At 31.3% G+C, this 14,909-nt stretch overlaps 1 protein-coding gene and 1 long non-coding RNA gene across 3 annotated transcripts in view; one reads left to right on the top strand and one right to left on the bottom strand.

Moving 5' to 3' along the window:
• LOC129219942 (conserved oligomeric Golgi complex subunit 2-like) overlaps positions 1-14,440 on the top strand; it is a 75,752-nt gene extending 61,312 nt beyond the window's left edge. The window contains exons 16-17 of one of the 2 annotated variants that reach the window (XM_054854258.1): positions 9,495-9,672; positions 14,257-14,440. In XM_054854258.1, coding sequence (XP_054710233.1) covers positions 9,495-9,672; positions 14,257-14,346 — 268 coding nt within the window. In that variant the 3' untranslated portion in view covers positions 14,347-14,440. Of the gene's footprint in view, positions 1-9,494; positions 9,673-14,256 lie in introns of those variants that run through there. The other variant, XM_054854259.1, reaches the window with a different exon arrangement.
• On the bottom strand, positions 105-8,546 carry LOC129219943 (uncharacterized). Its single transcript, XR_008580443.1, has 3 exons — positions 8,429-8,546; positions 6,530-6,623; positions 105-320 (listed from the first exon to the last, which is right to left on the bottom strand). It is a non-coding gene; the product is annotated as an uncharacterized LOC129219943 (long non-coding RNA).
• Positions 14,441-14,909: the final 469 nt, after the last annotated feature.

Below are 14,909 nucleotides of genomic sequence, written 5' to 3'. Positions count from 1 at the left end.
AAGAGTCAGACTACTCGTAGCAAAATACAATATCTTGCCTAAATAAAGAGTAGAAGCAAAACTATTTCTTAAAATATTTATTAAAAACAAATTAAACAGAACTGGTTTACATAGTATATACAGGAAACACTGCATCAGCTGTAAATATATGAAGTCAATTAAACACACTCAGGTAAAGACCAGAGCAACAAAATCTAATCATCCATTCACCATAGAGCATTGGGATTGTTCGCAGCACTCAATCCTTTCCACACATGAACACTTCAGAATACTTAACCAAATCTTGTTTTCACGTATTGAAATAGCATAGGGAGCACAAGCTGAAAAACATATAAGAATTAAAAACATTAAACATTTTTTTACTGTACAAAATAATAAACCATCAATTTTTGACTGTATACCGAGTAAGAACAATCTGTTTTTAGATAGTCACAGGGGAGAATTGAATTAGTCATGTTGATTGTACCAGTAATGTAATGTTAAAATTGCAAAAAATGCACTTTACTTTGAAATAGTATGAATGGCTCAGCCAAGGGGTTTTGGAGTCAAACCTCCCGAATAGAACTCGCAATTTCAACACATATTGCAGGGTTTAGTTTTTACCACGACATGGGGAAAACTAGGTTTTTTGCAGGTAGAAACTGTGGTGAAAAACCTAGAAAATATTGTCAGCCTGCTTAATCAGGCAACGGTTGAATGAATACCCTGTTTATATGAATAAAACCTCTAAACCTCTTGGTACCGAATATTTCTCCACAGAAGCAATGTTAAAGATCCCCACTTAATCGAATAATTTCCCCCAATAATCAAATAATATTGATCAGCTTTTGTTAATATTTTTGTTGAGAAAAATTTTGAATCGACTAGATATAAGCTAAGAACAGCTATTGATGTAAAAATGTAAAATAATATTTTTCGCTATCAACAGGAGAGGAAGCATTCATTTTCCATCAAAACAACTCTTCTGATCGATCTAATTTCTTTTGTCGTTGCTATTACAAAAAAAAAAAGCGCAGCTGAAAAATTTAATAACAAAAAGAAATATACACATTTCAGACAGTAATAAATTGATAAATACAGTACGCTCTTAATGTCACGAAATCGAAGGAACAGTAAATATATATAGGTAGTTTTCGACATAACAAGGTCATAACCATAATAAAATAATATTATTCTAAAAATCAGTCACGATCACTAAAAATAAGTGGAAATATGTATTGAAAAAAAAGTCTTAAAAGAATAACAATTGAAATTTTTTAAATGAGTCAAAATTAGAGAAAAAAAGAATGCTCTAGTGAAGTAGCAAAACGTAATAATTATCACGACTAAACTTGGCAAAGATTTCGATTACCAAATTGCAGAATGGTTTCAAATGAGATTCGAACGCCCTAATACAAAAGAAGTTGCACAAAAGATTGCACCATTCCTTGTGTCTCTAAAGGGGGTTCCCGTTCATCTCCCCTTTTTATGGAGGTGAAAATCGAGTCAAAAGGTTCAACCGAATGGTGTGAAAAGTTTTAAGTACGTTTTTTAGGCTTCTCAGCAGGCTTGGCAAGGTTTTGGACAACAGTAAAAACCCTGGTTTTTACCATCCTGTCCAAAACTATATTTATAGAAAAATTGTAGTTTGTGACAAAACATCAAAAACAAAATAAAATGTATCAAAGTAATGTTATATATTGAACATTAATTCAATGTGAACATTCAACTTATTTATGCAGCTGATTTTAATCTAGTTACATAGAAATTGAATTCTTGATCAAAATTTTAATTTGTATGCATTCGTTTATTTTTTTTGATAAAGTAATCAAATTTCCCTAGTTGATACATGTGCAAAAGAAAGTGGGGTTGGCAAGGTTCATAATGCCCTGTTCAAAACCCTAGTGTCCAAAATTATTTTCTGAGAAACTATATTTTGTGAGAAAATATGACAGAAAAAAATGTGTCAAAATTGTTTTTTTTTTTCGACTATTTAATATATTTATTCAACGTGAACATTTAAGTATAAATATATATGTATTTATACAGCTGATTTTAATCTAATTACGTAGAAATTCAATTCTTCATTAAAAATTTCAATTTGTATGCATGTTTTTTTCCTAGCCATAAACCAAATTTTTTGACATTTATGCATGTGTACAAAAGAAAATGTTCAAAATATTAGTGCAATAATCGACTTAAATGCAAAAAATTTTTTGTAGTTACAGGATGTATTATACATCAAAAGTATGAACTAAAAAAAGAATATTCACAAGTTTTGAAATGTAAATCTTTAATCATTAATTTATTAATCTTTAATCCATGATTAAAAAAAAAAAACAGAAAAAATTAAGCTTTTTTGGCATCTAAATATGTCACATTTAATAACATTCCTTTGAGTTACAAATGGAACTAAATTTAGTTGTCTTCGTAGCATTGTTAATTTCCTTTTATAATTCTACCAACTGTTACATAAGGAAATTTTTATGTAATAGAGTTATTGACAATTTTTTAAAAGTATTTTTAAAAACAAACATTTGAGAAAAATATTATCAAATACTCATTAATTAACCTCATTAATATCTATATTTATGCATAACAAATATTGCAGTAAATACAAATTGATTAAATTAGACCCAACTTTGGCTTTTGCATACTTTTGGACAGCTTAAAACAATTTCTGACAGTTCTGGACGGTATAAAGCACCGGTTCTGTCCTAAACCAATTTTGGACAGTCCAAAACTCAACTCTGTTTGTCAGGACTTACATTTTCTGATGCTGCTATGCTCTAGAATGAAAACAACAGTAGATAGGCTTCACGGAATCATTCCTCCTCCCCCCCCCCCAAAAAAATAATGAAGGGTGTGATAAATTTTTGGAAACATTTCTCTAGTTGCTTCGAGACAAAAAACTGTGGTTTCCTGGAAAAATTATAAATGGGTTTGAAAAATATTCAACATTACAAGGTTTTGATTAAAAAGTCTTCGACATAATAAAAAATAACCTCAGGTAAATACGCAAAATCGAGGGGGGAAAATAATTTTGTCACATCAAGGTCTTTGAGATATCGAAGATCAAGACATCGAGAGTATACTGTATTGAGTGGAAAACAAAGCGAACAAGGAGGTAAAAAAGGGAGTTCAGAAAAGTGATCCCAAAGACCTCAAGCAAGGAATCCAATATCACAGAATTTTTCAAAATATGGTGTACTGAAAAAAGATGCCAAAACATAAATTTCATATTTCTCAAGTTGTTACCTTTTAATAATTTTAATACGTACTTATAATATATTTTTCTAATTATGAAACTATTTTGTTGCTTACTTAGCTTATTTCAAAAGCTTTTTACCAAATGACATTATTTCCTATATATAGTTATTGATTAATTATTATTACATTGTCAATTTAGAAAGGTAAGGAAATTTTCCCTACTTAATGGAAAATATTTCTTGGAACCGACAATATTTGATTAAGCAAGAGCCGACAGTACTATTAACCCCATTTCATTTTCTTGAAGGCAGTGACTTATTATTCTTACTAAGCAGGGTTGGCTTTCTGCTGCCAGAAACGGGTTATAACTGTAAAAACAAAAAATGTCTATTTAATAGTTCAAGTAATTACTTAATCATCATATTTGTTTAAGTAAACTAAAAAATGCAACCCTTAAGTAAACTAAAACTTGCCAGCCCTGCCCCTTATATTTATATTTCTACATTACGAAGATTGAAGTAAATATGAACTGATTAGATTACACTTTGTTTGCGTAAACATACTTTAGGACAGTTTAAGACACTTTTGGATGGTAAAAACCACCTGTCCTGTCCTAAACCAGTTTTGGACAGTCCAAAACCCAAACCTAGTTTGGTCCCTTGCAATTGCTACATGTTAAATCCTCTACTTGGTATCATTCAGCTGCTTCAAAGTTCCCTTCATTTAAAGAAAAAAAATTTGCATTTATAAGTTGCGAGGGAGGGGGTCACACTAATAGCCACACCTTTTTCCTCAAAAAATCATGCACTGAAGTTTCCACTAAATTTATTTTATTGAATTACTAGTTACAGTATATGTAAAAACGACATAACGTGCATAAAGTATTAAAAAAGAGTTTAAATTCTTTCTTTTTTACTCTACTTTTTAATTACTCTTTAACACTTTATTTGTATTTTATACACGTTCTGTCGTTTTCACTCATTAAGTTTTTCGACAGCTCTTTTACAACTAGTTACAGTAATCTTTGCCTTATGGGTCAGTATGGGAAATAATGATTTTGATAAAAAAAACCGATTGATAACAATAACATAAATCAACTCTGGTTTTTCTTTTAACTCCAAATTTTGTGGAAAAAAAAAGGTCTTATTTTATACATTGTTTCGCTGTTCCAAATCCAATCTGAAATCCCTTTAGCCTGAAGGACTTCGCTAAAAATGACTAGGAAGCAAGAGGTGTTTTAACTTTTTTTCTTTTTTTTTTTGCTTTCAGTTGAATTGATTGAGCATAAAAGTGATGAAAGCGCTGCTTCTATCACGGCTATAAAAATCGTTAAAATTTTACATGCCTTGCCGGGCATGTTTGTCTAAAAAATACATGCCCGGTTTTCCTTATTGTATATCAATAAAAGCATTTGAATTTGTCGTACAGCATTAATCAGACGAATTATTTTTATATAAATTAATTTTAAAAAATGGTTTCAATAAATAGTACATAATAAGCCGTCGTTAAATTTAACAAAATTTAAATTATATAAAGGGAAGGATCACTTCCACGCAAACCAGAAACAGCAGACTTAAAATTAATTTTGAGCTCCAAGTAAGGATACGGTAATTTTTCAATCAAATACGAAATAATAAAGTTAAGAAAAAAATATGTGATCAAAAATTACATGCCAGGCCAGGCATGTAAGAAGAGTAAAAGATTTATGCCCCATCGGAATTTTTAAATGCCTTGTGCATGTCGGGCAATATAATTTGAGCCCTGGTTCCTACATAAGAAATATTATGAAATGTCTAACTTTAGGGTATACATTTTGTTTAAACCTGTTTTTGCGAGACAAAATTTTTTGAAGGGCCGCAAAGCAGACCAAATTTGTGTTTTGAGTCAACCACTGAAAAAGCGAATCAGGAAATTATAAATTTATCAATTTATGCCAGATATTATTTTGAAATGAAATTAATTTAAAAGAAACCTAACAAATGTTTCGAAAAGGTACTATCATATCAAATGACTTAAGACAACCTCAAGTGCGCATATCTCTACAAATTGCTGGAATTGTGTCATTGTCTACTCTTTGGTACATTCCTCCTTTCCTTAGACTAAATAGGGAGTAGAGAGGTACCGAGTACTCTGTAACTACTCGGCACTCAGCCAAATTTTGCTCAGATACTCAGCTAATACTGAGTAGTTGTAAAAAAAATCGAATATTGGTTCAAGATAGAGTTGACAATTAATAAAAAAAAGTGCAAACAGATAATATAGTGCAATCATTTACAATTCAAATTTACAACTCAAATTTAAATTTTGAGAATAATGAGGTTTGTTATGCTTCAATGAAGTAAATCTTTATTTTAATGTCACCAAAGTTAATAAAACTTATTTATTAAAAATGAGACACAAAAAAGGCAAGTATAGAAAATATGAAAATACTTTTGGTTTAAAAATAAAAGCAAATAAATCATTTTTTTTAAGCAAATAAAACATTAAAAGCAGAAATGTGCAGGAATACTGTAGACGTGTGTTTTGGCATTACAAGGAATGCCTTTTAATCCACAAAATGCGAGTTTATGTGTTAAAAATATCCGACAAAAGTCGGATATTTTTGTAGGATGTCTTTACATTCATTAGCTCACACTTTATGCACTGAAAAAGACGTTCCTTGCAACACAGAAGCACGGGTCTGCAGGATTTCTGCACATTTGTACTTTTAACACTTTATTTGCTTTAAAAAATTATTTACGTTTGGCAACTAGAACTATTATAGGTTGATATAATTTGTTTTAATTCCAACTTGATTAATCATACCTTTTATTTATTTGCTTTCTTCTAATTTTAAAAATAACATTTTTGTAAAATTTTTGACACAAGCAAAAGTTTTTAAATGATGCATAATTAAATTTCAGATGAAGTTTTGTTTTAAAAACTGTTATATGGACATGGAGGTCTATACTACAGTTCCAATGAGTTCAAAATTCATCATGTGTTTGTCTGTGATTCTTCTTAAAGTATATTTGATACTCAGCCAAGTAGTGACAGGTTGAGTACTCGGCACAAGTGCTACTCGGTACGTCTCTAATAGGGAGAATTCTCAGAAATACAAACACTGGCGCACTTAAATACAAGACGATTCTTTTGAGTAGTTCATTGATAGTTAAGAATCGAATTTGAAAACTGATAACATTAAAAAATGTCATGATAACAAAAAGAGATTTTAACATGCAAATGAATAGAGAAAATTGGGACTGAGGGATTCTGATACTAGCAATAAAGGATTGATAACATTGACCCCAATCATATAAGGCAGAGACTACTGTACATTTTCTATAATATGAGTTCTTACCATTTTTGTCCGGGTCTGCAGCAACATTATTGCTTGTTGAGTATATCCCAATAACTTTCCTGCAGATTTTCCAAGCACTAACTAAGTAACAAATCTGTAACAGATAAAAAAAAATGTATGCAAACAACAGAACTATCCATAAACTAAACACACACACACACAAAGGGGGGTAGGTACTTTACATACATGAGACAAACATCAAAGTTAGAAATCAGCAAAAAATCCTACTGGTCCTTCGGGCTAGTCAACATCAACATTATTGGTCCGCTTTAAATTTAACCAATAAATATGTCTGTACGTAAAATTATTTATGCTTTATGATTGCATTTATTAAGTAATCTTTACTAATAATGAAGCTGAAAGTCTGTATCTGAATCTCTGTCTATTACGCGCATAGCGCCTAGACCGTTTGGCCAATTTCCATGAAATTCGGCGAACACCTCAAAGTGATTTTTTCAAAATTCGATTTTGTTCTTTTTCTATTCCAATTTTAAGAACATTTTACCAAGCAAATTATAATAACGTGGACAAACAAATGCCAACAATGTGTGCCAAGTGTCAAGCAATTAACGAGGAATTAATCATCCATCATTTGAAATATACAGGCGAACCAAATGACCTTTTAATTTTCTACAACTGGCATAGCCATCCGGGTACCACTAGTTTTAAATATAACTTTCTTTATTTTTAGCTAATTGATTTAACATTAAATAAAGCACTATATTCAAAATTTGTTTGGCAATAAACATTTAATTTTTAAACAGTCAAGTTTTTAAACAGTCGGAAAACTAATTTCATTAATCAACCCTTAAAATGGGCTACCAAAAATTTGATAATTTAATTTTGCTATTTTTACTTAGTTTCAAATGCTGAATAAAATGTGGATGATTCATATAAATTATGTACAGCGGTTTGAAAAAAAAAAGTCAATGAATAGTTTACCTAATAATTAGTTCAGGCATCAACCAGGCTTATGCTTTTGAATTTTTTTTTAGCAAAGTGTGAGCATAAATTACCAAGGGACCACCGTTTTTTTTTTTTGTCCCTTTTTGTAGTCTGAGGCAGGTTTCACTGGTCCGGGACCAGTGAACCAGCCGTAATTTTGAACGCTGAACAATATGCACTATTATCAACAAAATGAACTAATTTTACACAAAATAAGTGAAACTAGACAATTATGAAAACATTTTTTAATGTTCATAACCTAAAAGACCTTGCACTGAAATACAAAAGCAAAATTTTGAGCAGCAAAGGTAAACACACTTTCAATCTTTTATTTATTTATTATTTTTTTCAATAATAGTGAAATCCTTTTCCTCATTTAGTAAAAAAATTATTTCATCCACCCCATATCAATATAAAATGCATTGGATTAAGATGAAACTGAGAAACTAATTCCTAATCCTAAGTAGAAAGGAGAGTCTGCAAAACTTATTTGCATCTTAAAACGCTAATCAAGAAAATGTATTTGAACAAAGTACTTCAAAAATACTTACAGGACCAAAATAGTTTGAACATAAAACCATCTTAGATGCATAGGAAATAATATTATTTGTACATTATTTGCTAACAAATCTTATGCAAACATTACCAAATAAATATAATTATCTCAACCGTAAACAATAAAACAAAAAACAAATATCAAAGCAAGTGTACTAAATTAAAATTTGAAGGGGTAAGAAAAGAACTGAAATTAATGGGGGGGGGGAATGCTACCTCAATTTTTAAAAGCTGGAAAATAAAAATAACATGGAATAAGATCAACTAAAGAAAAACACACAATTCCAAATACTCAACTCACAATAGGAAGAAATAGCGTTGTAAATAATACAAAATCAGCCGAAAACTACAGAATCATAACATTTTATATTTTGTAACTTTGCTTGTAATGTTACTTACTTAAATTGTAGTTCATTATGATGTTTCAATATGCTGAATCCAATTTATCAATGGCGATGTTTCTTTCCCAAAGTTGCCATGCCGTGATGCCGTTTGCCGCCATACAAATACAAAATGGAAGTAGCGTCAAGTCATCATGATCACGTGACATCCGGTTCCGGAATTGGTCTTGTTATACAGAAATTATACAGATTCACGTCGAAATTGGTCAAAAAACGTTTTTCGATGTTTGCAATTTTTTCTATTTACTACTGATTTCTATACAAATAAGAATATAGCTATATTTTCGTATAATAAAATGACACATTGATTTCTTAATGACACATTGATGAAAATAAGCAGTAAAAACTTCGAGGTATTTCTTTTAAAGATTGTTTCGATATCTGCAGCTTCAGAGTTATTTTTTTTTCTTTTAATAATCTGCCAATGAAAATATGCCAAAGAAAAAGCATATTTATTTTCCTCATTTGATTTAAAACAGCTTAAATATGAAATTTTAAAAAATGTCGAAAAAAAACATATTTTGGCACAGATCTATGTTTAGAAAACCATATGGGGATTTTTTTATAGATTGACGTCGAAGTATGTCGGTGTCACAATATTTTCTTTCGACATTAAACGACTTTTTTCGTCGTTCGCGAAATTTTTCTATTTTTCTCCTAAATTGCATATTTATAAGAAAAATTACGAAATAAACGCTTTTAATTATGGCTAACTATTTTTAAAAAATCGAAACAAGAAGTAAAAACCACTTTTTATATAAAGCCAGTGAAAAAAATATACTTCGACATAGTTCTATATTTTAAAAACTGTATCCGTTATGAATCGGGATTCAAAACGTCGATCTGTGTCGGTCCTATGTCGTTCTATATTTTTGTGCTACTAGGGTTCATTTTAGTTGGGAAAAAAGGAACATTTGTTAAATCACGAAATTCATTGAACTGATATTCGTTAAACTGGGGTCCGACTGCATATTTTATTTTCTGCTTTCCAAGAAATGTAACATTTTTTATTGAGGTTGCTACCTATAATCATAAATGTTTACAAATTATGAAATTTTCCTTAGGTCTTTAGAGATAATTCGTGATGTTCTTACTTCAATTAAGAAAATGGAGGATAGTTTGAAAATTTTGAAACGAGCAAGAGAAAATAAACCCACAGAAAGCACAACAGGAACAAATACCACAGATGATGACAAGATTAGACACCAGTTAGCAATAGATGTAAAACATCTTGAGGAACTGGTAAATTTTATGTTTTGTTTTTTACAATAAACTTTAATTATATTATAATACATAATATTAGAAAAAGAAACAAATATGATTTAAATTTAGCATGTTATCTAAAATCTTAACTAATGTTGAAAAAAACATAGGTTTGGTTTTGATTACTGATTTTAAGACCAATTCTGTGTAAATTCAATGTGTGTATGATTTTTTTTTTTTTTCCATGTTTAAATTTGCTAATTAGTGAAGTGAAGATAATTTGCATCTTTCAAAAGGTCTTGCGTGATAAAAAAAATTGTAATACACCAAGTAGGTAATTTGAGGAAAGAACAAATCAAAGTAGTCTTTCTTTCAAAAGTACTTAAATCAGCGGTTCCCAACCTTTTTACTTGTGCGGCCCACCTGTTTTGTAGAAAAATACCACTGAGGCCCACTAAATACTATATATTGCTTGCACAGCCAAAATTTACTTGGGGAGGGGGGTATCAGCTCATATACCTGTCCTTAAGTGTAAAAGTCATTGAATTTAATGCTACATGGAATTTTTGATGCTGTTTTTCCACTAGGAGGAATTTGGTATCTGGATTGAAACTGGATAGTTTTAGTCTCAAATAACTCATACAACATTCAATGCATTTCTGCATAATGTTTTTTTTTTTTTTTTAATTGCAAGGATAAGTCTCATTCAAATATAGTTAGGTTGTCGAAAAGCCTGTATAGTGTTTCAATTCACTCATCAGTCATGCCAGTTCAGCAAAGGAAAAGTGCTTCTAACCTGAAGCTTGAAGCTAATACTAGTTTCTTGGCAATTTTCTTTAAAGGAGTTTCTAATGCATTAGATTTCATCTTCAATTATAGGGGAAAGTTCCTAAGAAATATGAAAAATCTTAACCATAAAGTTCCTTATTGGCTATGAGTAACGGAGAGCTGCTCTTGAGTGTGAATGACAGTACATCTAATAAGTGAATTTTCACTAAAAACGGAAATTAAGAACCCAAGATTAATCTTGATGGTTTAGATTCGCGACCAGTGTCCAGGGCCTAGTAACACGGTGTTCATGGCCCATGGGTTTGGAACCGCTGACTTAAATTAATCAAAATAAATCCAACATGATGGTTTAGTATGCAATGGCACATTCTGTGTGAACATCAACAAAACAGCCCTGTTTAGTTCAAAGTTCGCCATTTAGCTGGGTTGCCTCGCTTAATTAAATATGGTCAGTTCCAAGAAATTTTATTTGATTTAGCGGGGGTATTTGATTAAGCGGGGAAATTTTCTTTACCTTTTTAAATTGACAACATTTGGTTTAAAATGTAATAAGAACAAATCAATAGCTATATAAAGGAAATAATAAATGTTACTGGCAAAATGTTTTGAAATAAGTTAAACAACAAAATAGTTTAATAATTAGTATATATTACAAGTATGTAGGAAAATTATAAACAGTAACTTACAACTTGAGTTATAAAATCTGTTTTAGTGTCCTTTTTCGGTACATTCTTTTTTGAAAAATTCCAAAATAGTGATTTGCTTGCTCAAGGTCTTTCGAGAGCATATTTCTGACTCCCTGTTTAACCTCCTCATCTACCATGTTTTACATTTAATATTGGACAACTTATTATGGTCTAAAATATGTTCTCTTCATTCTCGAAAGCAAAGACTACCACTCAGGGACTCAGGATAGATTCCATTTTCAAAAGGGGCAATAGGTTGAGGTTGCTATCTCTTTCTTTTTCGATGCTACTTCGGAAGAACTGCTGACCATGTTATTTTGCATCTTTTACTTCCGAGTTTCCCAGCCTATTTTGATAAAATAAGAGCAGACTTTACGCATGCTCAAATTGACACTAGGTCTTAGCTAAGAAAAACAGACAGTCTATTCCTATTTGTTATTTAATTTAATTATTGTCTGCATTATCTTTTTTTTTTTTTTTTTTTTTTTTTTTTTTTTTTTTTTTTTTTGATGGCAAAGACAAAAGAAATTTGGTAGAACATTGAAATACTTTGATAAAATGTGAATGTTGTTTTTCTTGCCCGTTATCAACGAAAAATATTACTTTATATTTTTGAATCAATAATTATTCTTACTTAATTTGTTTCTAATTTATTCAAAATATTTGGGAAAGCTGATCAATATTCTTCAATTATCCAAAAAAAATATTCGATTTACACACTTAAAAAGAGAAATTAATTTAACCTTATGATATCTGCTTACATTGGATCACTGTCTTTTAGACTTTATATTTGTACAGGTAGATATCAAAATAATGGAAACACTCAGTAACAAGAGCTGTGAGAATTACTACTCTGCCAAAATGTTTTGTTGATAAAGGTGTCTTCTTACTCTAATCACTCACACTGGTGAATCCAGATGGTGATTGAGTTCTCTGGTCATTTTTGCTGATATTGTTCTCTTTTTAGACATTACAATCCTTTTCAATACTGTCTGTTTCTTTTACTAAGCTTCTCTTCCCATCCACTATTTTGCTTTGCCAAGCTTGTCTTACCGCGCTGCGTGTATGCTGTCATGACTTTAGATACTGTACCTCTAGAAACACCAAATATTTGAGATGTTTCAGTTACACTTGCTTCAGCTAGACGCGCTCCAACAATTTGGACTCTCTAAAAATTTGAGAGGTCCTGTATTTTAGGCGCTTGAAAAAAATCCAAGATGTCCAGAACTTCAGTTAATCCACCATATACTACCAGAATATGTACATTGCTATTTATAAAACCCCCCAGATATCTAGTTTTATTCTTTATTACGTATGAAGCACATTCAAAAATGTCACTTTTATTCACAGGTGTTTCCATTATTTTGATAACTACATGTATATATTTTGAATGTGTGTGCATTTAACCAACAGCAAAGATTAGTCCTTTATGGTTGAGCTTACATCTATTAACCTGGCTTTTTTGGCTATCTATATCGAATAAATAATCATCTATTTTGAAGCTGCATTGTTGTTGTTCCGTTTCTTCTAATCCGTACTTTAAATTGTTTAAATACACTGGTGGACAATTGATAAGGACGGATTCCAATGCACTATGTAGCGCGTTAAAAAAAAAGTGAGTGTAATTTGATGCCAAGTGAAATGAACTAATACCAGAACTCTAGAACATTTCAATGACAGTAATTTATTGTGCTCTGAAATCCAGAAGACGTTGAAAAATGTTCAAAGTATGAAACAGTCATTTTGGGCTGAATACTTAAAAGTGAATAAATGTTATTACAGCCCCCAGGTGTTCCAGCATAAGATGTCAATATGGGATATGGCTACCATTGAAAACAATGCAAGCTTCCACATGTCATGTGATGCTTTACACAACATTATAAAGCAGCTGTTGGGGTAATTTATCTCATCCTTCTGTCAGTCACGGATAAGGTGTCCTTGTTTGTTGGAGGGTGTTGTCGACCAACAAGACTGCTCCCCAAAACATCCCAAACATTTTCAATATGATTCAGATCTATAGAACGTGCTGCTATTTGATGGATTGAATATTTTGAGTGAGCTTGACACTCCTGGAAGACGATTGTTAATGATTTGTTATGTTACCATCCATGAAAATGAATTTATCACTCACAGTATGACAGAACATGTGAACATGAGGCAGTGGAACAACATTATTGTATCGCTAGCCGTCATTGTCTTGTTTCTAAGCACACCAGTGATGTACGGTTATTGAACATAATCCTAAACATTCCATGACACAACTTGTAGGACACTAGTCCTTTTCTTGAATGTTTGCCGGCTTGTATGCTGTACCACTCTCATTCCAGGTTAGTTGGCGTACACAATTAAATGACCGACTGAGCCTACTTTCATCCGAGAATAGTACACAAGCCCAGTCGACTTCTCTCCAAATGCGATGCTGAAGACATCATTACAAACGAGCAAAACACTGATTTGTAGACAATGGGATGTACAAAACAAGCTGATGGGCGTATAGTCTTACTGCATTCAAACATCTGGCTACAGTTTTTCATGATATTTGTATGCTAGTAGCAGCAGGAAACTGCTTTGCTACCTTAGTAGCTGTGCTGCACTGCGCTGGTTTCTTTTTGTTGCTAGCACTAAGTACCAATCTTCTGCTGACATCATATTGCGTACAGGACCTTCCTTTTGACTTTTGCTACACATGCCATTTGTTTGAAATGATTTCCAAAGTCTAGAAACTACCCAGTGGCTGACATCGAACTCCCTGGCAACATCTAATTTTTTCTGCCCTTCTTGGATGTTTGCCAATCACACGGCTACCATAAAATCATCTAAGGGATGTCAGGAAGACATACAGAAAAATGCAAGTTCATCAGTTGATTCTTTCCCATCAAATTTTGCTTTTGAACAGCAATGGTCATCATGCACCCAATCCTTTATATCGCTTATCAGCGCTATCACGTGAACAGCAACGTCATGAGTCTAAAATTTACATACTCAAAACACGTCTTACTGTAATCCGAACTTATACAAATTTCCATATTTCCTTACCTTCCATCTTTTGGTTGTTATTGCCATCCCTCCTTAGCAATTGTCCACCAGTGTATGAATGAACTAGTTAAAATAGATGGTTGTATTTTTTTATTTTTTTTATCTGTTTTAGATTTCAGCTATTGGTGTTGATGGTGGTAGCGTGAAAAGTTTTAGCGAATTGAAAGAACTTGTTACATCTGCTGACAAAACTGTTGGTTAAAATAAATTGTATCAAAATTATAGCAACTGTAATTTATTTTGTAACTAAAATGCAATTTTTCAGATATTTATTATTAAATTTGTTTTGAAATGGCTTAAGTTATATTTACTGCTCAAAATCATGTTTAGTTGGTGCACAAATTGTAATTTTATCAACATACATTGAAGAACAAAATTACTTCAGACCCGGGAAAGTTTTCACCTCACAGCATTTTTTGAATTAATTTTCTTGTAATTAGTTTTTTAAGTTAAAATTTCACACAAATTGCCTATTAAAAGGGAGAAAGATTTCCCACACCACTTAACATTCTATGTCATTTGAAAAATCTTTTTTTTTTTTTTTTTTGCACAAGATGAAATTTATTCCCATTCTCTCAATTAATTACACCAGGAGATATCAAGGTTTCTAATTTAGTGAAATCCTAGACTAAACTCAGTTGAAACACAAAGCTAAACAGCATAATGTTACTGGTGACAATGAATTTGCAACCAACTTTTCAAATACACAAAACATCCTTTTTACTTTCTTCTATATCTAATATATAGAAGAAAGTATTGGATTCG

Source organism: Uloborus diversus, chromosome 4 (assembly GCF_026930045.1).
Source record: "Uloborus diversus isolate 005 chromosome 4, Udiv.v.3.1, whole genome shotgun sequence".
Classification (NCBI taxonomy): Eukaryota; Metazoa; Arthropoda; class Arachnida; order Araneae; family Uloboridae; genus Uloborus; species Uloborus diversus.
Note: the sequence above shows the minus strand (reverse complement) of the source record. Positions and strands in the feature narration are given on the sequence as shown.